Source organism: Rosa rugosa, chromosome 3, assembly GCF_958449725.1.
Source record: "Rosa rugosa chromosome 3, drRosRugo1.1, whole genome shotgun sequence".
Classification (NCBI taxonomy): Eukaryota; Viridiplantae; Streptophyta; class Magnoliopsida; order Rosales; family Rosaceae; genus Rosa; species Rosa rugosa.
The window spans coordinates 44,461,373-44,488,992 of NC_084822.1; the positions used below are offsets into that span (position 1 = coordinate 44,461,373).

Here is a 27,620-nt window from a genome sequence, read left to right on the forward strand (position 1 = left end):
ACCACGAAAACATATAAAATTCCTGAGCGTAATCGCTTCCAAGAAATTAGGAATTTCTGAGCGTAATCGCTTCCAAGAAATTCAATTCCATTGGACTATATCAAAACAATGACGTAAGTGGTCGATCATAAATTCTCTACAAACTCTAAGTTTGGAGATCTCAACAAGCTCCAAGCTTGGAGTGAGCACGAACCCCCACAGTTTGGCTTAATTAGGTCTCCCCTATGATGAAGAAAGGGGGGGTACAAGAATGGAGTTTGCAAGTCGCCGAGAAAAAGAAATAAAAACTTCAAAAACGAGAACTTTTAGTAAAAAATATCTTGAAATAGGTCGCCGGAAAAGTCATCGGAAAGTTGACCGGTGCTGACGTGGTAGTGGGGTCCGATGCTGATGTGGCAGTGGGTCCGGCTGCTGACGTGGCTTCCGTTAGTGGGCCGCATCTTGGGGTGCCTCCTCCTTTTTCTTTTTTTTTTCTTCTTCTTCTTTTTCTCTTTTCTGCCGATTTTCTGCAGGAAATTTTGGTTGCCGGTTCAGTAACTTCTAGACCGGTTTTTGTGATATTTCTTCCGGTTCCTGAATCTTCAGATCGAGAGGCTTCTGCTGACAAAATTTTGTGGAAATTGGAGGTCCGGAAGATGGTGAACCGGTGGAATATTTGCTGCGGGTTGTATGGAGCTTCCGGTGGCCAGTTTTGCAGCCGGTTCTGGATTCCTGGGGTCGAGGGCTTCAAGTTGTGTGGCGGAGGCAGAAAAGGGTTCAAGGTTTTGTATTCGGATTTAAGGTTTTAGCTTCTTGAATCAGGGTTTGGCTATTTGTTTCAGGATTAGGGCTTCGTGCTGATAACGTGTTTAAGGAAAACTGAAATTGGGAAAGAATTGAGTCGTGCTTTCATTGATAATAGAGGTCTCTTTATATAGAGCATTACAAGACATAGAATTAGAGTTGTACAAGGAAAGATAATCGTACAATTAATCGGATATCTATGAATATCTCCGAGAATATCTCTAATTCAAAACCCTATTACAACTAGGTCAAGTAACTTAGAGTTTGGGCCAGACACATATTCTGGATTTACTTAAACAGAAACACACTTATAAAAAAATAAAAATAAAAAATAAATAAAAAAAAACAGTAAATAGTGTTTTGTCCTAGAAACTCAATCGGTGGACTTGCTCTTATCCAGATGTTGTGAAAGAAACCAATTGAAAGAAAACTTTTTTTAGATTACACTTCGAAAAGTACATACATGTTTTGATAACTTACCGTCAATTGAACAAATTATTTGATTTTTGATGATATTTTCCCAAAATTACCGTGTTATGAAAAATAAATTGTTAATTTTCATACAACTGATGCATGTTAAAGAACAAAAGTAGTTTTTGTTTTCCTTTTCATCTCAAGGCATGTTAAAGAACAATCGAACATACAAACACCAAATCTTTTTTCTTAAAATAGAAAAATCAACCGTATATGTGAAACAGTTTTGGCCTTCATGGCATTGTAAAAGACTACAATTTATGATTCCTCAGTCAGCGAAGGACGTCAGAAAGAGAAATCAGTACCAATTGGACCAAGAGACTTGTCATGTTATTCATAGAGGTCGAAACTCAGTTCCGACTCCCAACTTATTTATTCATGCAAGCTTCTTGTGCATGAACCAAGCAAAGATTATTATAGTAACTACTCCGGTATTACCTAGCATGTTCTTGACATGCTTTGTGTGTTTTAAAGAATGGGTACTTATAATCCAACAAAATGTGGTACTCATCTGCTCAGTCATCATATATCATCAACATTCATAAGTCGAATCACACAACAGCCTAAAGTCAAATAGTTAAAACATATATTAGATTCCGCAACTAAAACATCACATGTATTCTTTGATCGCAAAATTTTATGCTCACTAACAAAAAAAGAAACAGGACAATGAGTAATAATTGGGGGCAACGCAGAGAGGCTGATGAGACAGAAACCCGCTGCCCTTGAATGCAACCCAAAAACATGATACAAAAGCTCATTTCTTCTTGGCGGCGTCACCAGCCTTGGTCTGCACGTATGATTTGCAAATGTTAACAAAAAACAATGAACTGGAAAAAACGTAAAAAGAAATTTTCCAGAAAGTAATCCCAAAGCTTGAGACGGTTATTTCAAGGCTCTACCAAAAGATGCACTACCTCTGACCAGCAATTCCAAATTGTACTAAGAAAACTGAGCACAAAAAGAGAACAAAAGTTATTACCTTCTTTACTCCGCGAATCTTCTTAGCTCTGTTCTTCCTTTCTTTCAGTTGCTTCCTTGACTTTTCCACCTTAGTGTCCAGCCCATTCTGCACAAGTATCCAAACTTAAGCACAAGAAATGTCCAAATACAACTTCTTGAAAACCTTGTGTGTTTTGTGCGAAACTAAATAATTATGCTTCTAGTACTAAGGAATTCAAAGCTTGCTTGTGTAAAGTTTGAAACAGTTGTTCAGAATATTTTACCAAATACAGGACACATTAACTAGACAGTAAAGTGAACAGTCTCCTATGCAAAGATACCATTCAACAAAACGTGATAGAGGCAAAGACCCGTGATAAGGATCACTCCACCTCTCAACATATCCCCTTAGTCTACGGTCAGTGAATCATAGGGCTTTGTATCAAACTCATTTGAAATAAAGAAGAATTATGCATTTTTTGATTGATCAGAGAATCAGATCAAAAGGAAGACAAAGTTACCCTGATTAGCCGGTACTTAGGCTCAAACTTCTTTGCATTCTCTACAGAATCATAAATCAAGCCAAAACCAGTGGACTTTCCCCCTCCAAAATGGGTGCGGAACTTGAACACAAAGATAGAGTTTGTATCCTTCACTTCGTACATCCTTGCCAGTTTCTCCTTTAGCTCAGTCTGGTAGAGACGAAACAGATAATTTTCAATACACGGAACAATCCATATACCAACAAATAAAACCCACATACACAGATATCTCACAACATTATTTTTGTCCTTTTCTTTATTTAAAAACATTGATTTTCAGAATCAAGATACTGCCCTACTGTTGTACATTTAGAAAGAGGGTAGTAAAACTAAAAATTGGTTGATTCAGGGACTGCAAAATTGTTACAGGCAGATAGTAACACGAATCTTCCAAACCATTGTCTCAGCTTCAGAAGCTTTCTTTAGACTAGTAAAGTAACATTTATCTCAAGAAAACCATACTTTGCAAGAGTAAAACAGACCAAAAGAATTTGACACCGACTATTTCCAGGAGCTCAAGGTAGTAACACACAAATACTAATTACAGTTCATACTTGCAAGTTACAAACACATCAAAATACATAGAAAAGCTACAGAGACCTAAACAATGCCAACAACACATGAAAACCAAAGGTTGAACTAGCTCAAGAACATAGGCCATACCTTGGAAACATTGGGTCTTCCTGGATGAAGAACATCGATAACCTGCATTCAATACCCAAAACACACACAGTAAATCCAGCCAGCCATTTACAAAAAAAAAAAAAAAAAACGCGTATACAGATCCCTTTCTTCATTTTTACCAACAACCTTGCATGTTTTACTATTCTATAGTGAAACCCAGCTGAAATTCAAATTCAAATATATCATACATTCTCTCAGTAACTTTCCTTCTTGTTTCTAGACACTTGTAGTTAACCAGACTGAGGGTAATAGAAAAGGGACTCACGAATTGCTTCCTGGAGAGAAGACGGTTGGTCATGAACTTCCTGGTACGAATCGTCACAGCCTTGTTGTCCGCCATGGCTTTCTCTGCGCCTCCGCTCTTCTTTCTCTTTGACAGAAACTAGGGTTTTAGGGTTTAGACATCTGACTGAAGAAGAAAGGAGTGTGTTTTTAAACAGCCGATGTCCAACTTATCTAGGCCCAACTACACTATGCCCGGTCCATATTTTCCTGCTCAATACAAGTTGGAGAGGCAAAGCCCAACTTTGTCAGAACATCTTAAGGCTGGCGTCATGGACTTCACTAAACACATGACTTGCGGGATTTACATGTCACTGCTTTCACTAGCTAACAGTGGCGGAGCCAAAAATTGATCTCAACTGGGGCACTTAAATAATAATAAATAAAATATTAACACTTTCCTGGAACTAGCATTCGAACCAGGGACCAGCCTGGCAGCCTCACATATACATATGGCTCTACCACTGCGACATACAGTGAATACAATGTAACTAGCTATATATATACTAAAATCTAACTGGGGGCACGGTGGTTCCCGTGCCCCAACGTGGCTCCGCCCCGGCTAGTTAAGATCGATATTCGCTCAAACTCACTTATAAATACTTGCTTAGCAGAGTGAATCATTGAGGTAAACGATTGTTTTCACTTACTACATCTAAGGCACATACTGATTTAGACATTAGAGAATTTTTTGCAAGTACCCCACTCTCCAACTCTCGAACTCCCTTTACCACTTATGGGGAGCGACTTTCTTGATCAGCCCCTTCTTCACTCTTACTCTAGTCAACAAAGTAGGTGAAGAATTATTCTTCCAAATTTTTCTGCACCAGTATTTATGAATGTAACATAGGCCTGCACAATTATTACACTGTGGATTAAGGGTGATTGTTGTTCAATCTGGCTGGATCAGTGTCCTACATCTTTGCTTTCATTATTGATCATGCCCTCTATATTTGAGACATGCAATCAATCTTTGTTTAACCTCAGTTTTGCGTGCCAGGATTAGCCCTAGACCCTGTAATTGTATTTCTAAATGATAGAATTAGATGAGAAGGTTAGGTTGACGATTAATGCTAGCTATCAATATATCTTCTCTAAGACGCACTATTTTAGTCCTCTACTTCTAATTGTACTAGATAGATAGATAGATAGATAGATAGATATGTGACATCAAATAAAAGCTATATATGCATGATTTGTGTTTGTGGATGGTAATGACCATTTATGAGCACATTTGTAATATAATGATTTATAAGTTTGATACATAATCGAGTGACTACACAATGATGTTTGTCAACTCATAATCATGATTATCTCCTTTCAAAGTTGCTGTTTTCTGAAGCAAGATGGAGATGAGTGCGGACAACATCTTAATTTTCTGTTGAGCTTGAATTTTCAAGACCAGGAGAAACAAGTCTCATCATTTCTTTTTGCCAACTTCATGGAGTACTAGGCCAGGTTCATTCAATCAGTTTGCACAACGTGTCAAGCAAAGAATTCATAACAAACATGTCCTAATTCTCACAGTATTTATCTATTGATTAAAGTTAATTTTGCTTGTAAACGTGAACTTCATCGGACAATATTATAAACTGAAAAATCTTCAAAAAAGTAGAATAGTTCCGTGTTTGTTTTAGCTCCTAATCGAATATGTTCGGTGCAAGTAAATCATCAACAACAAAATTGGTATTATACTTGTAAACGTGAACTTCATCAGACAATATTATAAACTGAAAAATCTTCAAAAAAGTATAATAGTTTTGTATTTGCTTTAGCTCCTAATCGAATATGTTCGGTGCAAGTATTACACACAAATGAAACACGACATAAATTTTAAATTACGACTCATTCCCACCCGGCACAGTGGTCAAGTAAAGTAGGTAAAAATTGTTTTACTCCTCCCGCGAACTTCTGCATTATACAAAGAAAAACAATCACACTCACATCCCTATCTAGGATCATTAATTATAAATTTATACATGAGCATAAATGAGTGCGTTCCTACCAGAAAAAGGGGGCAAGCAAAGAAAGAAAGAAGGACAACGCGACTGAAATGGAGTTTGTAATCAATATTGGACTGTAGTGTGGGAAAAGGAATTCTGGGTCTCAACTGGGATAGGCAGTTAGGCACCACATTAGTGTTGGTCATGGTCTTCCCAGTCAACTAACGACTGGTTCTGGTCAAAGAAAACCGATCGAACAAGTTAATATCTCCATGCTTTCAAGTTCCAAGGAGGCCGACCTATACTCCTGGACCATCTCCAATTTCCTCTCCAACTTCTATTATTCAGTAGGCAGTTGCGTATCAATGAACCATTGCATTACAGTACATAATACGTTATGACGTTTTCAGAGCATTAAAATCTTCATTGTTTACAGAGTGTCACATACAATGAACCAATCTAACAGTTTACAATTTCTTCCAGTATTGAACACATGAAAACAACTATGTTACTAAAAATAAAAGTAAAAGTAAAAACAGTAAGAAAGCACTAGCGCATCACATCTTATAGATCTGATAAGTACACTGTTTAAGCATGGTAATGTTTGCATTATGCTGTCTGTTTTCTTTTTCACTTTAAGGAAAACACCTTTTGAAACTTTGCTGCAATGGCGGTGATGATAAAGAACCTTTATTTGTCTCACTTGACAAAGATGACAAACAATTATGCGAAAGTGAGAAAAAGGGTTTTCCGAATTCCGATGGTGGAGAAAATTTTCAAAAAAAAGTCTTTTACGGTTTTTTTTTTTGATACAAGTCTTTAACGTTTTTATCACTCACTGCGGGAAGATGTTTGTGTTTTCATGTGTAAATGTCAGTAAAAAAAAAAAAGGGGCTGGTCCCAGTATGATTCTCTTAATTCTGGACAAGAAGAAAGAGAGCAAATTACAGAGCGATAGAGAAAGCTCTAATCTTTTTTATTTTGGTCATTTTCTGTAACGTAGTATGTACACCAGCCTTTTCCAGCAAAACGCTAATAATACCCTCTTGCCATTTTGCCGTTTCTCTCATATTTAGACCTCCTTTCTTGTTCTCTTCCAAAGTGTGTGACTTGAGCTCTCTCTCTCAACTCCTCTCTGCCCATCCCTTCTCCATCAACCAAATCAAAATCAAATCAGTTTTGAATTCCCTTAAAATTCTTGGGTTTTTTCCTTGACGTACATTGACAGTGAAATTCTATGGGGCTCAAAAAGCAGCAAACGTAGCCAGATAAAAAACTGAAGCATTCAGAAGCCTGAAAATTGGGCCATGGTGAGCTCAGAGTCATATCAATTAAAAGAGGTAGATGTCCTTTCATTTCTTTTAGAATCTGAAAGAAATTAAGCAATATCTTTGTTTCTGTGTTGGTGTGTAAGTATATATATATATATATATATATATATATATATATATATATATATATCATGAGGGACTTTCCTTCTTGTTTTGGTGAAAATGGTGTTCAAGTTGCTGATTTTTCATCGTCCTCATCGTCAAGAGCTGCAAAAACTGCTCATCAAAACTTGGTCTCATGTGTTTATCAGTGTAAGTTGCGAGGCCGTTTGTGTTTGATTACAGTTACATGGACCAAGAATTTGATGGGTCAGGGCCTAAGCGTGGAGATTGATGATGCAGCCAATTTTTGCCTCTGTAAGGTGGATATAAAGCCATGGCTGTTCTCCAAGAGAAAAGGATGCAGAAATTTAGAGGTTGATTCTAGTAAAGTTGACATCTTTTGGGATTTAACCAATGCTAAATTTGGTTCTGGGCCTGAGCCATTAGAGAGGTTTTACTTGGCTGTTATGTTCAACCAAGAAATGGTTCTTCTTCTTGGAGATTTGAAGAGAGAGGGTCTTGGTTTCAAAGACCCGATTCATGGTTCCAATGCTGTTTTTGTTGCTAAAAGGGAACACATTTTTGGGAAGAAACTTTATGTTGCAAAGGCTCAGTTTTGTGACAAGGGGAAAACACATGATGTCACAATCGAGTGTGAGACTGTTGGGCTGAATGAGCCTTACCTTGTGATCTGTGTCGACAGTAAGATTGTGATGAAGGTGAAGAAGCTGAACTGGAAATTTAGGGGAAACCACACCATCTTGGTTGATGGGTTGAGGATTGAAGTGTTCTGGGATGTGTACAATTGGCTCTTTGGTAATTCTATGGGCAATGCAGTGTTCATGTTCCAAACTTGCCTCAGTAATAATGCTGATAAGCTATGGAGTACTGGTAGTACTACTAGTGAGTCGGTTTTGGATTCGTCTTCTGTCTTGACTTGGTCTTCGTCTTCCTCCTCTCGGCAATTAAGAGAGAGCAGCAACCAGTTACAGGGTCTTGGTTTCTCACTGGTTTTGCATGCTTGGAAGAATGAATAGAATACCATTTCAAAGTGTTGTGTTAATGTGTTTATTGTAAGATAAGTAACATTGGTGATGACTACAGTAATCATGTTGGTTCTGGTTGTTTTGTATATCAGCATAAATTCAGTGCATATTGAGCTCTCTCCTTCTCTTTGTTGTTTTAATGCTTAGTTTATGTATCGATTTTCTTATCAAGAATCTAATGGTAGAAACGAATTTTCAATTTTTTAAAAATGTACAGCATTTGTTCCACTATCAATATGTGAGTAAAATATCGGGATGTCCCTCTTTTCCATATTCTACATCTACCTCATTACTTGAAAAAACAAAGCTATAGCATCCAAAAAAACCTTGTGGGCAAACAACTCATAAAATTCTCATTCTTTTTGTTGTCAGTTTGTTTCACCAATATATAGATTTTTTTTTTTGTGATAATATAAAGAGTGCTTCTATTCATACCTCCTAAATTGATATAATGATCTTTCTATTTTTTTAAAACTTTTTAGATATAATTTTGCCCTTTGAAAAAAAAATATTGAAGTTACTAGGTCCTCTATAAATCTACTTCAAGCCGTTGCCTTGTAGTGTTTGTTCATGGCGAGAGAGTTCCAATGTTAATTATACAAGAGAGAAAAATATTGATGGCACTTTAAAATTTAAATTATAGGGAAAATTTCGCAAACAGTACACCAAGTAAATGCCACTAATAATTCTTATACATAAAGTTCCAAACCAAACATTTCGGTACACGAAATCTGAAACTCGACCCACTATCAGTACACGACGTCAATTTTTGACACCAAAATGTCCATTATGCCCTCAGTTCTTTTTTTTTTTAATAATTTTTTTTTCTGTTATTTTTTTTCCTTCGTTTTTTCTGTTATTTTTTTCTATTATTTTTTTCCTTCATTTTTTCTGTTATTTTTTTTTCCTTCATTTTTTTTGTTATTTTTTTCTATTATTTTTTTCCTTCTTTTTTTTCTGTTATTTTTTTTCCTTCTTTTTTTCTATTATTTTTTTTCCTTCATTTTTTTTGTTATTTTTTCTATTATTTTTTTTCCTTCATTTTTTCTGTTATTTTTTTTCTTCCTTCGTTTTTATCTCTTTCTTTCTTTTCACATGACTAAATATTGGCTGAGTTACAAATATAAGCTGTAGGACCATAAATCTCACCAATTGGAGGGCAAGGGCGGCGTTGGAAGCGAGGGAGTGAGCCCGGAAGAAGGAAGAAGAAAGAGATAAAAACGAAGGAAAAAAAAATAACAGAAAAAAAAAATAAAAGAAAAAACGAAGGAAAAAAAAATAATAGAAAAAAATAACAGAAAAAACGAAGGAAAAAAAAATAACAGAAAAAAAGAAGGAAAAAAAATAATAGAAAAAAATAACAGAAAAAAAAAATTATTAAAAAAAAAAAACTGAGGGCATAATGGACATTTTGGTGTCAAAAATTGACGTCGTGTACTGATAGTGGGTCGAGTTTCAGATTTCGTGTACCGAAATGTTTGGTTTGGAACTTTATGTATAAGAATTATTAGTGGCCTTTACTTGGTGTACTGTTTGCGAAATTTTCCCTAAATTATAATGTTGCAGGGTGCCAATCCCTGTTCTCGTTCCAATCTCTAATTTCCTCTATCTATGATCTGTCTTCCATCCACGAATGCTCATGAAGATGATGTCCAAGTTAATCAAAATGGAATTTAACAGTTTATGCGTATAAGCTTTTAATTTTCTAGTCATAAAATTTGACAAATGAAGTCATTGATAGATTACAAGTAATATATATATATAGATCCTATCCAGAGCGGAGCTCCGCTTTCAAAATTAACGTGTGAAGTTCGAGTTTTGGGTCACTTTTCGGTCGCATATCCACATCTCGACCGTTCAGTTTTTAGGTACTAGTGTATAGATCGTCTCTGCAAATTTTCAGCCAAATTGATGATCGTTAAGGTATTTAACTCGCTTAAACCAATGGACGGACTGAATCTGTCAACCTGAACCGTACTAGCTTTAAGGTAGTTATCAATGCCTTAACGATCATCATTTTGGCTGAAAATTTGCAGAGACGATCTATACACTAGTACCTAAAAACTGAACGGTCGAGATGTGGATATGCGACCGAAAAGTGACCAAAAACTCGAACTTCACACGTTAATTTCAAAGCGGAGCTCCGCTCTGGATTGGATCTGTGTATATATATATATATATATATATATATATATATATATATATATATATATATATATATATATATAAGGTTCTAAAAATCGCTAGGCGCTAGTCGGGCGGTGGCCATGGGACTGGCGCCTAGGCGATTTTGTATTTATTTTTATTTTTATAGTATATAATTATATAATTAAGAATATATACTCTTAAAAGAGAATAATAATTGTTAAAGAGTAAAAGAATTGATTAAACAAGGGCACCTCAAGCCCACACCTGTAATTAAACACGGCAACACATGATCAATTCAAATTGTTTTCTTCACTTGTCATGTGCACACCTTATCCATTCTTCTTGCCTTAGCAGCCACACACCGAGAACCACCTCAATCATCAGTTCATCACTGATTCATCTCTTCCTCGTTCTCGCAAATAAACCCAGAAATCTTTTTTAAAAAGTCAAAAACAAAAACTCATTGCACAGTTGCAGCAATATCAGCACTACGATCTCCAACATATCTCCTTCTGCCTCTGCCAACATATCTCCTTCTGCCTCTGCGATCCAACTTCCACGATCTCCACCAACACTGGAAAGAGCCTTCCTCCACCAACACTATTCGCGCGCCTCTGGCATCGGAACTATCATGCTCAACACGTACGCTGACTAGTCCACCATGCTTGCCGTGAATTCTGCCGTTTGGTATAAGCTTCACCTCGAATTCCGCCTAGCCCAACCGCCTAGCCTCCTAGGCGCCCACCCAGGCCGCCTAGGCCCCCGCCCAATTCTAGAACGCCCAGAGCCACCGATTACCCATTAGGCGAGTCGGAGAGCCACCGCCCAGCGCCTAGGCGGTCTGGGCGGCCGAGTTTTAGAACACTGTATCTTTATTAATTAAGCCAATTTTGTAGAGAATGGTTAAATTTTTGAAGTACCTGTAATGCCCATAGTTTATTAATATGAAGAATAACAATATTTTCATCATGAGAGGGTGAAATTGATATTAGCCATAAAACTGAAAATAAGTACCCACTATCCATTTATTTTCTTTTTTGTTTTTCAATCTTTATCTATTTTCAGAAATTTTCAAAAATAAACGGCCAAATGGCACGCACAGAGTGCGTGTCAAGAGGCTAGTATATCTTATCAGTATTAATTAAGCCAATAAGGCTTAAGGTTAAATTTTATAAAACCCATAGAATACCCCTCTCTATATATAACTCTATCACAAATGGATTAAATAAAAGAAGGGCAAAATTGTATCTGTGGTGGAAAAGAAGAGGATAAACAGTTAATCCCATGTTCAGTTACACAGCAAAGAAACCTAAACTGATTGCAGTTATTATACTACCGCCTCATCTTTATCCTATAACGCCTGCTTATTGATAAGTCGAAGACGTTCTCCCAATAATCTCATAACGCTCTCTCAATAATCTCATAATCTCCCTCAACAGAAAATCAACTATTAAGGGTGTCGTGGTTGCAGTGAAGAATATTCAAGGTATTCTCTATAATTATATTTCTTTTAACATTTCGTTTTTAGTCTCTTCTTCTCTGGCTCAGTCTCTGGTGTTAGATCAAAGAAGAACAATGGAAGGAGAAAGAGAAATCCATAAAGAGCCTTAGAATTGCTCAATTTAGTAATTTATTTTGGTAGAATTTCTTTTTGAACGATCCTAATCAAATTGCCTATTGAAAAGAGTAAATGGACATACATGACAATATGTGTACCAATACGTATGCCGAAATCATTTAACCTTAACATCTGAAATCAGCAAACTCTAATCGGTGTTGTTTGGCAGAAATATTATTGTGATAAATGATCCTTTCTGCTCAATTTTGTGCTTTTCCAGTTTGATTTTCACATATTTTGAGAATTTGGTGCTTTATAAATATTAATAAATAAATTATTGCCAATTCTTCAGTGAATGGTTAAATTTTTGAACTACCATATATGCCCTCACATAGTATAAATATTAATAAATAAATTATTGCCAATTCTTCAGTGAATGGTTAAATTTTTGAACTACCATATATGCCCTCACATAGTATAAATATTAATAAATAAATTATTTCTATATGAGGATAAGATAATCAATTGACTATATCATATTTCAAAAGATTGCAATACCTCCCATGAAAAATTGAGAAGCTTCCCTAAATTTAGGAGAGAAATTGCTGTAACTTTTTTAATTTAAAAAAATAAAAGCCAATTGACATGTGCGGAGCACATGTTAAGGGGCTAGTATACTATTATACTATTATATCTCTGTCTAAATCCTAACAGCAAGGAAAAATATTTGTAATAACTACTAATATATAAACCATGGACGGCAAGATAAATGTATCAGCCAATACTTGTAGGGGGATTGACCGTGATTGTCTCTTACCCGTATCTAATGGCAAATATGAAAAATTTCTCAGGTGGAAGAGAAGGGTGATGAATTAAAGTGAGAAAAACTAAAAATTAACAGTTTTGGAAGATTTGGGGAAAATAAGGCATACAAATCTAAATATGTTTAAGTAAAAGAGAATTCGAGAGAGATTGATGAGAGAATTGTATATTCATTATTGAGAATAGGAGCCCTATATATAGGGATTACAAAGTACATGTTCTAATGTTACAAGGAAAACTAATCCGAGTAGGACTAGGAATTCTAGAACATTCTCTCCTATTACAACCATGAAACTATTCCTAGTTTGATAAGGCACACTAAGTCAATTTTCCTTCAACACTCCTCCTTGTGCCGCTCAAACTTGGTGGTGACGCTTCATCAGTTGCCTCGTTAAAAACCTTGCTCGAGTGAAAAACCCTATGGGACAAAAATACTCTCGAGGAGGAGAAAAAGAGTACAACACGTCCTCTACTCTTCGAGATCGAACATGTAGACATCATAACTCCCCCTGATGTCGATATCTCCCCCTGATTGCTACAATCGTGGGAGTTCGGATAACTTTCTCAATCCGATGCTCTTCACATGTTTCTCGAAGGTGGATTTAGGTAACGACTTAGTGAATAAGTCCGCTACATTATCCTCTGATCGGATTTGATTCACTTCAATCTTTAGAAGTGATTGTTGTTGCTGATTGTAAAAGAACTTAGGCGATATATGCTTGGTGTTGTCGCCCTTGATGAAACTTAACTTCATTTGTTCAATACAAGCTGCATCCTTATAAATGCATGTAGGTTCATCTGTGGTAGACTTCAAACCACAACTTCCTTGAATATGTCTAATTACAGACCTTAGCCATATACATTCACGTACGGCTTCATGTAGAGCAATAATCTCTGCATGATTTGAGGAAGTAGCAACAAGGGTCTGTTTTATAGACCTCCAAGATATCGCAGTGCTTCCCATGGTAAAGACATAACCCGTTTGGGAGCGACCTTTGTGAGGGTTAGAGAGGTACCCTGCATCAGCAAAACCCATCAAAACATCATTGTCGTTTTGATGGAGGGGAGTAGGGAGACGCTGACCACCATGGACGGCGGCGGCAACATGGCCGGCGGTCAACTCTTGGACGGTGGCTTTATGCCTTTTGGGGTCCGATCCCGAAATTCAATCATTCATTTTCTCTCTGTAGGGATAGAATAGGCCCATATCAATCGTACCTCTAAGGTATCGAAAGATTGCCTTTACACCAATCCAATGGCGGCGTGTTGGCGCAGAGCTATGTCTAGCTAACAAGTTCACTGCGAAGGAGATGTCCGGTCTTGTGCATTGAGTTAAGTACAATAATGCGTCTATTGCACTTAAGTAGGGCACTTCGGCCTCTAATGATTCTTCGTCCTCATCCTTTGGACGAAACGGATCTTTTCCGGGCACAAGACTACGACCAATCATGGGAGTACTCACAGGCTTTGCTTTATCTTCATTAAAGCGCCTTAGAATTTTCTGAGTATATGCAGACTGATGGATCAAAATTCCATCACTATGGTGCTCGAGTTCTAAACCGAGACAAAATCGTGTTTTCCCAAGATCTTTCATCTCAAATTCGGATTTCAAGTATTTAGCAGTTTCCTTTAACTCATCTAGAGTTCCAATTAGGTTCATGTCATCGACATAAACTGCTACGATTGCAAATCCGGAACTTGTTCTTTTAATGAACACGCATGGGCATATTTCATTGTTAATATATCCCTTCCCTATCAAGTAGTCACTTAGACAGTTATACCACATCCGTCCGGATTGTTTTAATCCATATAGTGAGCGTTTTAATCTTATTGAAAACGCGCTCCGTGGTTTAGAGCCACTTGATTTGGGTAATTGAAGTCCATCTGGAACCTTCATATATATCTCTGAATCTAGATCCCCATAGAGATATGTTGTAACCACATCCATAAGCTGCATGTCAAGTTTTTCGGAAACTACCAAACTGACAAGGTAGCGGAACGTTATAACATCCATTACGGGAGAATACGTCTCCTCCTAGTCGATTCCAGGGCGTTATGAGAAATCTTGCGCCACAAGGCGGGCTTTATATCTTATCACCTCATTTTTCTCATTACGCTTTCTAACAAAGACCCATTTATGGCCAACAAGTTTTACATTAGAGGGTGTCTGCGTTATAGGCCCAAACACCTGTCTCTTTGTTAGTGAATCCAATTCAGCCTGAATCCCATCTTTCCATTTAGGCCAATCCGCTCTTCGTTGACATTCTTCAACAGAGCGAGGTTCGATATCATCATATTCTATAATTCCTTTAGCAATATGATATGCAAATGCATCATCAATAGCCATAGAATTTCTATCCATCATCTCATGTACACTAGTGTAATTCATGGAGATCTCTCTATTCTCTGGAGTTGGTTCTGACATTGGAGCGTCCCCCAATGATGTCTCTTGGACATAACCATAATCCGGAATATTCTCATGAGATGGATTATTTACATCGATGATTAATGGATTATTTTGTGCCAAACTCGCTTTCTTTATTGGGCGAGAATCCATCGAACCTATAGGCCTCCCGCTCTTCCTGGCAGGAGTCATGGGCCTAGCCACAACGTCACCATCACTATGAGAGGGGACGTTGGCGCCATGCTCAGTTGCCCTTGAGATGGCGTCATGTCCTCTAATTTTAGGGACATCAATCCTTGCAGGCACGTTTGCAGTAGGTATGTGTGATCTCGTCACTTTAGCGATATCAGAAAATGCATCAGGTATCGATTATGCTACGTTCTGAAGATCGAGAATTCTCCGCACTTCAATTTCGGACTGTGCGGTTCGGGGATCAAGATGAGACAGAGTTGGGACAGATCACGACAATTCATGTCGTTCCTGTGGAACATTTATGTTCTTATCTCCCCCTAAGGACGGGAAGACTGTTTCATCAAAGTGACAATCCGCAAATCTAGCGGTAAAGAGATCGCCTGTCAAGGGTTCTATGTAGCGGACAATGGTTGGAGAATCATATCCAACATAGACGCCTAATCGTCGTTGAGGACCCATTTTGGTGCGCTGTGGCGGCGCAATTGGCACATAAACTGCACACCCAAATATGCGTAAGTGTGAGACATTAGGCTCATACCCAGTTACCATCTGGGACGCAGAGAAGGGTTGAGTGGCAGTGGGCCTCAGACGAATAAGCACAACTGCATGCAATATTGCATAGCCCCAAGCAGAAATAGGGAGATTGGTGCGCATTACCAATGCCCTAGCGACCATTTGTAGTCTTTTAATGGCGGCTTCTACGAGACCATTTTGGGTGTGAACATGAGGAACTAGATGTTCAACTTCAATCCCAATGGACATGCAATAATCATCAAAAGGTTTTGATGTAAACTCCCCAGCGTTGTCTAATCTGATAGACTTAATAGGATGATCAGGGTGGTGAGCCCTTAACTTAATTATTTGTGCTAGGAGTTTAGCAAATGCAGCGTTCCTTGTGGACAAGAGCATGACATGTGACCAGTGTGTCGATGCATCAACCAACACCATAAAATATCTAAATGGTCCGCATGGTGGTTGAATAGGTCCACAAATATCACCTTGGATTCTCTGTAAGAATGGTATATTTTCTTTAGTGTCATTTGTATAGGATGGTCTCGATCCTAATTTTGCTAAAGAGCAGGCTTTGCAGAACCAATGATGGGCTTTAGAAACAACCAATGAGGATTTTGGTTGAGCCACGAAGTCACAATTGACTTTAGAAGCAAAATTTGGAGTAGAAAGAGCATTGGTGGCGTCAATGCCACCCTGAGGCCGCAGGGGGACAGCGGCGCTGGCCAAGGATGGCCGGTTTTGGGGGGTGAATGGCGCCGTGAGGCGCAGGGGCTCTTTCGGTGTCCAAAAACTGATTTTTACTTCTTTTCGTTCTGAAAAATAGATGTCCGTGTGAAGTCTTTAATATATGGATCATCATATCACGACCTGGATGTCCCAGACGGTCATGCCAAAGTCTATATGTGTCAGAATCCCATAAATCATCTCTCATAACATGATTGGATTCAATTACTCGAATAGTGGTTGCATACAACCCATTAAATCGACACATAAGTTTCTCTAATACTCGTTTATGTCCGTAGTCATTAGAGGTGATGCAAAGGAACTCTTGTCCATTCTCACAATGTGTTTCCACATGAAAACCATTGGCTCTTATGTCTTTGAAGCTCAAAATGGTTCTTTCAGCCCTAGGAGCGTAGAGAGCTTCAGTGACATTAATGATTGTGCCATGTGGCAACAAGAATTGAGCTGGTCCTCGACCATGAATCAATTTAGATGACCCTGCCATCGTAGTCACTGAAGATCGAGTAGGCGTCATCTCAAGAAATAACTGCCTATTTCGAAGTATGGTGTGCGTAGTAGCACTATCCACGAGTCATTCTAGCTCTCCGAGAAACATACTTGAATGAATAAAGTTCGAATAAAAAACGACACTTTATTTCAATGAAAGCCAATGATTACGTCAAAGTTTCTAAATTTAATCCAAAAGGATAATCAAGTTTAGACAAGTAGTAGTTACTCAATCTGTTTGGTAATTCCAATTTGGTTGTGACCAGGTAAGGTAAGACGAGATTTTAGTGGAGTGTTGCTCACTTTTAAAACCGTTCTCTCAGTTCAAACCTTTCCTAGACATCACAATTACTCTTGAGTACGCCTAGTGAGAAAAAGTTATAACCACTGTCTATGTTGATAGTTTCCAAATTTTTGGATCTGGATTGAAACCAATGACATTTATATGGTCAAATTTTTATGCTTACGAACGCTCTTAGTCCGTAGCCTACGAACGCTCTTAGTTCGTAAAAATCGATGCTCACGGACGCTCTTAGTCTGAAGATCACGAACGCTCTTAGTTCATATATAGCGTGAATCCCCACGATTCCGCTTTTAGCAAATCGAACCCACATTATAGAAAAGTGGGATGTAGAAGAAGGGATTTTGTAAGTCCCCGAAGAAAAATAAAAATAAATTTAAATTTCAAAAGCGGGAACAACTTACTAGTGAAAACTTACTCATGAATTTCGGAATTTGAAATTCTCAATACAGGCGCGTGTTGATGCAGGCGTGTAGGATTGCAGGCGTGCTATCGATCCTGGTTTAGGGATTGCAAACAATCTTTCAATCCCTGCTGTGTGACCGATATAGGTCTGGCCGAGGTAAGCCGAGAAGCGAGCCGACAGATGCGTGCGTAGGGGCGCGTAGGGGCGCGTAGGCGCTGCAGGGGCAGGCACGCAGATGATGCTAGCGTGGGCTAGGAGCTGCTGCAGTGATGCTTGAAGGTGGCAGCAGCGGTTTTCAAGGATTTTTTGTTGAAAATCGGAGCAGATTTGCCTCTTAACAGCTTTCATTTTGATTGGTGTACAGGTCTCAAAACAACTCCGATAAGGCTGAAATTTGGAGGTCAGATAGAAGAGACAGAGACGAACAACTTTTATGAAGGAAGAATTTTGATCTGAGGTCCCTATCAAGACGTTTCGGGGATTTCAAAAAGGCTGATCTGCACAGTAACGAGTGTCCTGTTGTGCTGCAGGGGCATCAGGCGTGCGGCGATGCTGCAGGGGCAGTAGGCGGCACACGGATGCTTAAGGGCTGCAGGGGCACGCAGGTGGGCAGCAGCGGCTAGTCTAGCACGGGCTAGGTGCAACGGTGAAAAGGTGATGTTGAAGAATTTTCTGGTTTTGGATTTTTGATCTCAAGGTTAGGGCTCGTGTTGATAACGTGTTTAAGTTAATTGGTGCTTGTTAGAATACATGTATTTTGTAGAGTTTTCTGATATTATTTCAGGACGCGCTATAGATGCTTATTGTAATCAGGGGTTTAGGCTCGATGTCCCCCCCTTGTATTCGGCAGTTTCATTAATCAAGGCTGGAGGGTAGCCGCATAAAGCCCTCATTTCAAAAAAAAATAAAAAAGAATTCGAGAGAGATTGATGAGAGAATTGTATATTCATTATTGAGAATAGGAGCCCTATATATAGGGATTACAAAGTACATGTTCTAATGTTACAAGGAAAACTAATCCGAGTAGGACTAGGAATTCTAGAACCTTCTCTCCTATTACAACCATGAAACTATTCCTAGTTTGATAAAGCACACTAAGTCGATTTTCCTTCAACAAAATACTAATTAGGGATGTATGAATAGAATCTCTCTAATATAAATTGTTATGAACTTAACTTTCTATACCTAATCTTGAAAGTGAGGCATATGGTGTAATTTAGGTTAGAGTTGTGGATGGAAAAATCTAGACGTAACTTTTTTTTTATCAAAGAAGAACTTCATTGAACATGAATCGTTACGCTTTCAGCAATCAATCACCAACAAGTGAAGATTGCTTAAAAACTTCCCAAACTAGACTTCACACTGAAAGTCCATATTGACGCACTGATGGAGCCACTCAGGCCCCGACTCCAAACAAAGAAAAGGCTGACTAATTCTCAAGGCTTCCTTTGCTAATCGGTGAGCAATGGCATTGCCTTCCCGTTTCACAAAGTACCCACTACATGAATTAAAAGACTGAACTAGAGACTTTACTTCATCAATAATATGTCCCTCAAAACTTAAATCATCAAAACTATCCTTAAAACTATTAATCACTGAGAGTGCATCACCTTCAACTTCGATGTTGAGAAAACCCACGTGCAGCGCAAATCGAAGACCATGCAACAAGGCCAAAACTTCCACCGATCTAGGGGGGAGATTCCCAACTTGTGGGACTGCCATTGCAACTTTCATTACTCCTTGGCTGTCCCTAAAAATTACTCCCAGGCCACAAAGTCCGTTCTTTAAATCACAGGCTCCATCGAAGTTCATCTTGAGACAACTCTCAGTAGGTGGTTTCCAGTGAACCAGGCTTGAAGGAACTGCCATCTTTGTTTCCTGCGGCTTCAAGGCAGTCTTTTCAAACTCGTGTTGCCAGTCAATTGCAACTTGGAATAGCTCCCCAGGTCCCAGACATCTCTCTCCATGTCTGTGAAGATTCCTATTGCGCCAAATCCACCATGCAACATAACAAAAGCTGGCAAATTCGAAATTAGTAGTAGTGGAACTCGATCACATGCATGGTGCAGTAGGTCAAAGAATGATGGTTCCAGCCAAGATTTATAAACTCCATTTAAAAAAGATTGTTTCCACACATGTTTAGCTCTTGGGCACTCCCACAAAATATGAAGTACAGATTCCTGCGAGCCTCCACACTGCCAGCAACAAGGATCTTCAATAATTTTCCTATTCTTCAAATTTGTTGCACATGGTAATAATTGTTGGCTGCCCTCCACATGAACACTCGTACTTTATGGGGTATATTTAAACTCCAAAGTTTATTCCACAGCTTCTTATTACCATCCTGACTTGAGCTTGCGATAGAACCCAATTTCCAAAGCTGCATATCTCTAGCCACCCAGTACCCTGATTTCACAGTAAATACTCCAGACTGCCACACAAGCTTGTCAGGTACAGTTCTGAGCCCGAGAGGCATACTTAAGATCATGTCAGCTTCATGGGGTAGGAAACTAGAGACTTCACAAGTGGTACATTCCATGCGCCGGAAGCGGTGAATAAAGACTCAAATTTCTGATGTCCCGGCACCGACATCGGGCTCACTACTTTAAAACCAATTGGGCAAGGCAGCCATCGATCATTTACTATACCTACTCTCCTCCCATTCCCAATGCGCCACCGAGTTCCCCTATCAATTACTTGTTTTCCCCATATCAAACCTCTCCATATTATTTGGCTTGAAGTAACCTGCTTACCAAGGAATGTTTACCCCAGAGAATCCTCCACACCGTTTTAGCTAACATTGCTTGGTTAAACGCCCTCAAGTCTTTCCTTTTACAAGCTTTTCCCAACTGCACCAATGGATTCCCCGGACCTCACCTCCTTTTCCCCATCAAAACTTACTCACTTTTGATTGAAACTTTTTGCAGACTCCAATCGGCAACTGGAACACACTCATGGATAAGTGGGAATTGCTTGAGCAACTGCTTTAATTAAAACAAGCTTACCCGATTTTGAGAGGAACTTCCCTTGCCAACCTTGGAGATGAAAATCGAGCCGTTCATTCAATTTTCTGAACACTTCCTTCTTATTTCTTCCTATACTTACACTGCTTAATTGTGCAGTGTGAGTCACATGGTGATGTTTTTCCAGAAAAGATTAGAGAAAGCAAATGCATCATAGTAGACTTCCTGTAATGGCATGGAGATAAAGAAAGCTTATGATATCGAACATATGTGCTCGACGCATGGTATTCAGCATGAGTTGTGGCCTCTTGATGACGTTGATGCAAAGAAGGCAAAGTTTCCCTGTTATTTAGTTTGGACTCCTCTTCCTGTCGTCTCTTGGTTGGCACCTTTCATTGGACATGTTGGCATTTGCAGGGAGGATGGAGTTATTTTAGATTTTGCAGGCTCCAATTTTGTGAATATTGATGATTTTGCATTTGGTGCTGTTGCTAGATATCTTCAACTTGATAGAAAACAGGTATTGTTTGATATGCCACTTCTTTTCAAATATTAATGAACAATCAATTGAATATGGAGGAAAATCATGCATTTGTTTCAGAACATATGTGCTTCTTGTTGTGGAAGAGAAATTAGGGTTTGACTTGCTAACCAATTGGTTCTTTTTGTGTATATTGCTGAAAACAGTGTTGTTTTACCCCAAATCTGGGTGGCCACACTTGCAAGCATGGCTACAAGCATGCAGAGTTTGGGACTGCAATCACCTGGGATGATGCCCTGCAATCGAGCACGCGCTACATTGAGCACAAAACCTACAACCTTTTCACTTGCAACAGCCACTCGTTCGTAGCAAACTTTCTGAATCGGATATGCTACGGTGGATCAATGCATTGGAACATGATAAATGTGGCGGCTTTAGTACTGCTCAAAGGGCATTGGGTTGATGCCATGTCTGTCTTGAAGTCATTCCTCCCTTTTCTTCTGGTGCTCTGTCTAGGTATTTACATGGTTGGGTGGCCATTCGTGGTGGCGCTTTTCTCCTTCTCTTGCTGTGGTTTGTACTTGGCACTTATTGTTTTAAGACTTTAGAGTGCTAGTTCTTCCTTCTTCATTTTTTTTTTTAAAATTTTTTTTTTTTTAAGGGACAAATTTTGAACAGTTTATGGAATAAATAGATATGATGTCTATAGTTCCTGCTGCAATGTTGGATTCATTCAACTCAAAACAAATGTATATAACGAATGAATTAGACGTTGACCTTGGACCGTTTCTAGTTATGATTATGAACTTAAGAATACCGCTTGACTCTTGCAGCTAGCCACACCAGGTTGAAAAATGAATATTAGACGGTTTAAAAAAAGAATTGAACCTTTCAAAGAAAAATAAAAAAAGGACTTGAAAAGTCAGACTCATATGACTGCTTATCTTGCTCATTTCTCATTTTAGGAATTTTTTTGGATTTATAACGTGGTACTTTTGTTTAGATTTATGAGGATTTTTCAAAGTTATGGAATACTATGTGTTGCAGGAACCTTTCATATGGTGCAACTGAAGACAAGAAGCTACAAAATAAACTGCTCATTCAACCCACATTTAATCAAATTGTTCCATCAATGCTGGAGTAAAAAAAGTAAACATCAAAATAACACATTCCACCAAAATTGTTAGCACTGTCAAACATGTACCGTGTTATAATCTTATTACAGGAAAGTGCCTGGTACAGTAAGGGAAAGTTAAGTTCTATATGAAAAGCATGGGGAGGAAGAGGAGCGAAGGAACCGTTGCCAACTTAGTTTCTGCGAGGAATTCTGATGCTTAAAAGCCAATCTTCAATAGCCTTATATGACACCTCATTACGTTTTCAAGGGCTTTAAACGGCCTTCTTTTCCATCTCAGAAGGCATAGGCAATGACAATTGTGGCCATCTCCACAGCATATTAGGTCAGCAATGAGCAACTCTGCCCCAGGTTTATCTTCAGTGCTTATATTGAAGAAACCTGCACACCATGGACTTTCAAAAATTTATCTCATGCTCCATATTTGGGGGCCTTCCAAAGTTTGAAGGCTACTTCGTGCAGAAATCTATCTGCCGGTATTACAAGATTTCCACCATGCTGCATAAAAAGAACAAAATTTCACATGAAAAGATGGGCCAAGCTTTATTACTGAAGTAGAACCAAAATGTTCAACTTATAATAAAGGCACGCATAAATCTACATTCTATATTAAGTGAATCTGGATTCGGGGTAATTTTTCTATTTAACATAGAAGGTTAGTTTCTATCCACCGTTATCAGCGGGTTGATTTCTGCACACAAAATCACACTGCTTTCTTCTAATAATTCACAGAAAAGTACTGGAACATGCAATGTTTAATTTGCATAGACTTCGATAGAAACTGATCATTTCATTTCGTTCTTAACTAGTATTACACTCATAAAAGTGAGCAACAAAGACAGAAGAAGCACAATTCGACACTAAAACATAGCAAGAACCAAACAAAGATTATGTATCAAGAGGCACGTCCATGATCCATGATGATTCATGATTTCAAATCACCAAAACCAGATTTTTCAAGGAACCCACTTCTCCAAAGGAATAACTCTTCCAGTAGGTGGTAATGGTGGTGATGGAGGAGTGTGAATTTGATCAGCTCCGTTGCAATAGCCTTTCAGTATATCAGTCTCTTGCGTGGTAAACCCAAGAGAACCAAGCAAGGTAGGCCAACACTGGTGCTCGATTGTCTTAATGGCTTCACAACAGCCATGACCCAAGTAAGTCTCACCGTTGAAGAAGAACAAGATAACCTCACCAGTACATGCCTGGAGCTGAAACAATGAGTCCCAGCAGTTTGATGATTCTTCATCCAACTTTAACCTGGAGACGAAGTTCGAGTGTGAACTAATTGGGTTGTTCATCAAAGGTCGAGCCATGGCCATGAAAGGTGTGGTCAAAGCTAGAAGAGCTGTGAGAAGGAAGATCGTGGAAGTGTAAGCCATTTTCTGGTTGTATATGTGTGATAGATGTGGGAAAGGACAAAGGAGAAGCTACTGTTTATATAGAGGAGGAGGCATTTAGTGGTAAGAAAATGTTACATATGAAGGTAGTGAAGAGGCTCCTGAGAATAGTATTGATTATGTGGATAACAACACAGGAGAAGTTGATGGGTTTCATATAGATATTATTAGCTAGAAATTAGTGGCAATTAATTAAAATAAAAAATTCTATCACTTGCATAAATACTGCATATAACTAGTACTACTTAATTGATAGTTTTCTGATGGTTTGTTTGCTTACTGGACTTGTTTCTTGTATCATAGTTTTTATTACTTTTAATCATCTTTCAATTATTCAATACATGGATTTGCATAGAACCCATAAGACTTGGCCTTCTGAGAATGGTGGCAACTCAAACTCTTTGGCTGGTAAGTTAAGTTTAGGCAAGTTATATCAGAGATCTCTTTTACTTATTTCTTTTTAATAAGCTATTGAGATGATCAGTTAAAACATGAAAAATGCAGGAAACTATAATCTCAAAATTGTACCTCCTTGAAATCTTTAAAAGAGAATGTCTCTGCCATGTCCTTCCTGGTCACAGCATATTGCCACTGAGCCAGTAACATTGGGGAATGGTGCCTGTTTACCAAAGTATAGCTCAAGTTATATAAAGGTTTTTCTAAGTGGTGCAAGAAAATACCAAGTTCTCACTCACCTGACATCCTTCTGCGGAACCTCTCCTTTCATGGTATAACTTTGGTGAGGAATGAGCTTTGAAAGATTGGATTTATCTTTACTGATTGAAAACGACAAGTCGGGATCATCTTTCTCTGAGGTACCCCCATAGCTCATTACAACAGACAAGTGCAAACGGAGACTGATTTCAGTTCCAGGTTTGCCTATATTAATTATAGCACCAATCAAAGCATTGGGATATTCCACATCATCTGCAATAGCCTTGTCATTCTTAACATTCACCTCACCAGCCCCAACATGCACAAACACTAAATCATACCGGCTCGACTCCAGTGTCTTTCCTTCTTGAAATCCAAGCAACTTCAGCAATTCAGATGCCACAGTATCAACTGGCAGGTCAGCTTGGGCCTCACTGCTTTTGATAAAACCATCATTTGGCAACACGCTGAAACCAAGTTTGGTACCAAAAGACTTCAAATTTGAATTGTTTGTAACTATAGCAGCTTTCATCCCCATGAATCTGAAGCATTAAATAAAGGCAACTCAGTTGTGAGGAAAACAGTTAATAGCATTTTTCAGCCATTGCAATTACAACTCATTTAGCAAAAACCGAAATTCATTTTACCTTTCGGAAATGGTGGCTTTCTCCCCACCTTCTTCTTTGGTGGTACTTCCACTCTGCGAAACCAATTTAGGAAACCTACTTAGTATGTACAAACTATAGAGCATAAACTACACCTTGTAAGAGTATAAAGTAAGTGGTTCTCACTGTATTAGTGTAGGCTTCATATGCATCCACCAGTACTGCAAACTCTCTAACTATTCTCCCATCCTCGCTTTCTGCAACTAAATCCAAGTAAATCCCAATGCTGGAAAGGACTAAAAGCAACACAATTTGATCAACAAAACAACTACAAAGTAAATTTTAAGATCCCCACATATCAAAGAAAATTACTTTTTAACTCGAGCATGATAAAAAAACCAAACTTGATTGAACCCAAAAGCTAGAATTGGCGGACACAACTAGACGGAGAATAAAGAGAGCAAATAACCTGAGGGAGGAGCATTGGGGAGGCTCAAGAAGCTACAGGAAGCTTTGGAAGCCAGAGAATGGAGATGGGTGTGTGATGGATTGACGAAACGCGCCAACCCATCTCCGTACAGAACCAGAGCTCGGCTTGGCTTGTCTGCCATTTATGAATCTCTGTAATCAAAGATTACAACTTTCACAGAGAATAAAATTCTGGGCTTTGGAAAGCGTAGAGGGTTGTGATATGGGAACACTGTTGTGCACGTGGCATGCTTTGGAGGTAACCGCACGTCCGTACCAAAAGCAAGATGCCTCCCAAGTGGTGATAGTGAACGACAATCAAAGCTTTAAACGACAACAGAATAAAACTTGAGGTATAAGATTTCTTTCAATATCTCAAGACTTTCCTACTTTAATAAAGAAATGTGCGTGTTTGGATGAAGGAAAAAATGATGGAATTTAATTGAAAGTGAGGATTTTATAATTTCTAAAAGCCAATTCCCTCGTTTGGCATTATCATATTGGAAATTTTAAATTTCTCTTTAGAAAAAAACGAAGGAATTCGTTATTTAAATTCCTCACTTCAATTTTCACCAAAATAGGTGTCATTTACGAATTTCTTTGCAATATTCAATTTTTATTTCCAAAACAAGACTTTTTTCTATTTTATCTTTTTATTTGTTTTAAACTTTCTTAATTTATTACACATTTCAAATCCTAAATAGATGCAACCAAACAATAGAAATTGCAAACGTGTTTGGATGAGGGAAAATATGATGGAATTTAATTGAAAGTGAGGATTTCATAATTCCTACAACCTAATTCCCTCGTTTGGTATTATCAAATTGGAAATTTTAAATTTCTCTGTGGAAAAAAATGAAGGAATTCATCATTTAAATTCCCCACTTCAATTTCCACCAAAGTAGGTGTCATTTACGAATTCCCTTGCAGTATTCAATTTTCATTTCCAAAACAAGGTTTTTTTCTATTTTATTTATTTATTTATTTTAAACTTTCTTAATTTATTACATATTTCAAATCCTAAATGGATACAACCAAACAACAAAAATTGTAATTAATGGAATTTTAGATTGATGGAGTTAAAGATTCCATCATTTATAAATTCCTATGGATTTCATAATTTCTTCATCCAAACACAATGAAATTTTAGATTGATGGAGTTAAAGATTCCATCATTTATAAATTCCTACGGATTTTATAATTTTCTCATCCAAACGCACATAAAATTTGGGGATACTATTATGTAAATAAATATACCAATATATCATTATGCATACCATGTAAATGTCATGAGATATTAGATTTCATGCAATTATCATTTGGCGTGACTTGTTTCCTAACTCATTTAAATTGCACTTGTATCAAAGTGACCGCAGCCAATATACACAGTAGACCCACGTTCATGGAAATTAATGGCATTAGCTCAAAGGCACCATAACCATAAATTTGTTTTGACGTGCAATATAATTTAATTTTGTTCGTGACATATAATTCCACTAACTAAAAGGCTTTTTCAGAATTTTAACTCTAACTCGAACCGGTATTTACTTAATTAATAAAAATGGTATCGAAAGAACTCATAAAATGTACATTCAAAACTCTAATTGCAAATTCCGTGCCGATTAAGGACCAAATTGTATAATCATTTTTCTTAGTTTCTATAAAAGAAGAGCTCTCGTTCTCTCTCTAAAACTAGGGTTCCCAGTCAAAAACTCTTCCTCGTCCGGCGGCGCACCCTCGTCGGCGCGGGCCTCTGGCCTCGTCGACGCGTGGCGCGTGCAGCCGGACGGGCTCTGGCCTTCGTGGTGATGTTTCTTCCAGATGGCAAGGATGGTGGTGGCCGAGTTCGGGCCGCCGTTGAGATTGAACCGCTCAATCCCGATCGGTTCCGATCGGATCTCAGGTTGAGTGGGTTGGATGGCCGGGTAGGCAGCGGTGCTTGGCAGGGAAGGGATGGGAACAGGCCGGTCGACGGGTGGAGATGGCGGTTCAGCGTTGTTGCAGCTATGGCGTCGAGCTGCGTTGCTGGTTTTTCATCTTCTTTGCCTGTGTCTTGGCTGCTTGGGTTCAGATCGGGTGGCGATTGGCCTATTAGGGTGGCTGGGATCTGGGCGGAGGTAGGGACAAGGCAGAGGCGCGGCGATGGTGGCGGCGGCGTTAGTGGGGCTGGGTTGTCGGCTTGGGCTGGAATCCTGTGTGTTTCTTGCTGGGCCTAATGGTTATAGGCCCTGGGCTTGGCCTGAGGCTCTAGATTTATTTTCTTTTATGTTT

At 38.5% G+C, this 27,620-nt stretch overlaps 5 protein-coding genes across 8 annotated transcripts; 2 read left to right on the forward strand and 3 right to left on the reverse strand.

Moving 5' to 3' along the window:
• Positions 1-1,740: 1,740 nt before the first annotated feature.
• Positions 1,741-3,849, reverse strand: LOC133739378 (small ribosomal subunit protein eS24z-like). The gene is made up of 5 exons (XM_062167159.1): positions 3,691-3,849; positions 3,405-3,446; positions 2,721-2,891; positions 2,240-2,326; positions 1,741-2,047 (listed from the first exon to the last, which is right to left on the reverse strand). The coding sequence occupies exons 1-5, from the start codon at positions 3,763-3,765 to the stop codon at positions 2,015-2,017; spliced, it is 408 nt and encodes a 135-aa protein (XP_062023143.1). The 5' UTR covers positions 3,766-3,849; the 3' UTR covers positions 1,741-2,014.
• A 2,754-nt stretch (positions 3,850-6,603) lies between these two features.
• Positions 6,604-8,176, forward strand: LOC133738818 (uncharacterized). 2 transcript variants are annotated; one of them, XM_062166474.1, is made up of 2 exons: positions 6,605-6,990; positions 7,187-8,176. In XM_062166474.1, exon 2 carries the CDS (start codon positions 7,287-7,289, stop codon positions 8,058-8,060), a length of 774 nt encoding a protein of 257 aa, XP_062022458.1. In that variant the 5' UTR covers positions 6,605-6,990; positions 7,187-7,286; the 3' UTR covers positions 8,061-8,176. The 2 variants fall into 2 exon arrangements, with proteins under 2 accessions (XP_062022457.1, XP_062022458.1); XM_062166473.1 differs by having other exon boundaries at positions 6,604-8,176.
• A 10,817-nt stretch (positions 8,177-18,993) lies between these two features.
• On the reverse strand, positions 18,994-20,119 carry LOC133737789 (uncharacterized). The gene is made up of 3 exons (XM_062165286.1): positions 19,984-20,119; positions 19,818-19,869; positions 18,994-19,624 (listed from the first exon to the last, which is right to left on the reverse strand). The coding sequence occupies exons 1-3, from the start codon at positions 20,117-20,119 to the stop codon at positions 18,994-18,996; spliced, it is 819 nt and encodes a 272-aa protein (XP_062021270.1).
• A 722-nt stretch (positions 20,120-20,841) lies between these two features.
• On the forward strand, positions 20,842-21,695 carry LOC133741517 (protein REVERSION-TO-ETHYLENE SENSITIVITY1-like). The gene is made up of 2 exons (XM_062169400.1): positions 20,842-21,126; positions 21,294-21,695. The coding sequence occupies exons 1-2, from the start codon at positions 20,842-20,844 to the stop codon at positions 21,693-21,695; spliced, it is 687 nt and encodes a 228-aa protein (XP_062025384.1).
• A 474-nt stretch (positions 21,696-22,169) lies between these two features.
• On the reverse strand, positions 22,170-25,600 carry LOC133738075 (uncharacterized). Of its 3 annotated transcripts, none has more exons than XM_062165514.1 (6): positions 25,351-25,597; positions 25,068-25,177; positions 24,924-24,976; positions 24,318-24,818; positions 24,151-24,241; positions 22,170-22,720 (listed from the first exon to the last, which is right to left on the reverse strand). In XM_062165514.1, the coding sequence occupies exons 1-6, from the start codon at positions 25,490-25,492 to the stop codon at positions 22,634-22,636; spliced, it is 984 nt and encodes a 327-aa protein (XP_062021498.1). In that variant the 5' UTR covers positions 25,493-25,597; the 3' UTR covers positions 22,170-22,633. The 3 variants fall into 3 exon arrangements, with proteins under 3 accessions (XP_062021498.1, XP_062021499.1, XP_062021500.1); XM_062165515.1 differs by having other exon boundaries at positions 25,068-25,138; positions 25,351-25,592; XM_062165516.1 differs by lacking the exon at positions 22,170-22,720 and adding an exon at positions 23,406-23,570 and having other exon boundaries at positions 25,351-25,600.
• Between the last annotated feature and the right edge of the window lie 2,020 nt (positions 25,601-27,620).

Excerpts from the sequence above, each read along its gene's own strand:
- LOC133739378 (XM_062167159.1), bottom strand. The coding sequence starts at position 3,765 with ATGGCGGACAACAAGGCTGTGACGATTCGTACCAGGAAGTTCATGACC. Across the intron at positions 3,447-3,690 it reads TTCTCTCCAGGAAGCAATTC|GTTATCGATGTTCTTCATCC; the intron begins GTGAGTCCCTTT and ends TATTGAATGCAG. Across the intron at positions 2,327-2,720 it reads CTAAGTACCGGCTAATCAGG|AATGGGCTGGACACTAAGGT; the intron begins GTAACTTTGTCT and ends ATACTTGTGCAG.
- LOC133738818 (XM_062166473.1), top strand. The coding sequence starts at position 7,113 with ATGAGGGACTTTCCTTCTTGTTTTGGTGAAAATGGTGTTCAAGTTGCT.
- LOC133737789 (XM_062165286.1), bottom strand. The coding sequence starts at position 20,119 with ATGCCTCTCGGGCTCAGAACTGTACCTGACAAGCTTGTGTGGCAGTCT. Across the intron at positions 19,870-19,983 it reads CGCAAGCTCAAGTCAGGATG|GAAAATTATTGAAGATCCTT; the intron begins GTAATAAGAAGC and ends TTTGAAGAATAG. Across the intron at positions 19,625-19,817 it reads GTGGAGGCTCGCAGGAATCT|GAATCTTCACAGACATGGAG; the intron begins GTACTTCATATT and ends TTGGCGCAATAG.
- LOC133741517 (XM_062169400.1), top strand. The coding sequence starts at position 20,842 with ATGGAGATAAAGAAAGCTTATGATATCGAACATATGTGCTCGACGCAT. Across the intron at positions 21,127-21,293 it reads TTCAACTTGATAGAAAACAG|TGTTGTTTTACCCCAAATCT; the intron begins GTATTGTTTGAT and ends TGCTGAAAACAG.
- LOC133738075 (XM_062165514.1), bottom strand. The coding sequence starts at position 25,492 with ATGGCAGACAAGCCAAGCCGAGCTCTGGTTCTGTACGGAGATGGGTTG. Across the intron at positions 24,977-25,067 it reads ATGAAGCCTACACTAATACA|AGTGGAAGTACCACCAAAGA; the intron begins GTGAGAACCACT and ends TTGGTTTCGCAG. Across the intron at positions 22,721-24,150 it reads CTTTTAAAGATTTCAAGGAG|CATGGTGGAAATCTTGTAAT; the intron begins GTACAATTTTGA and ends CTTTTTATGCAG.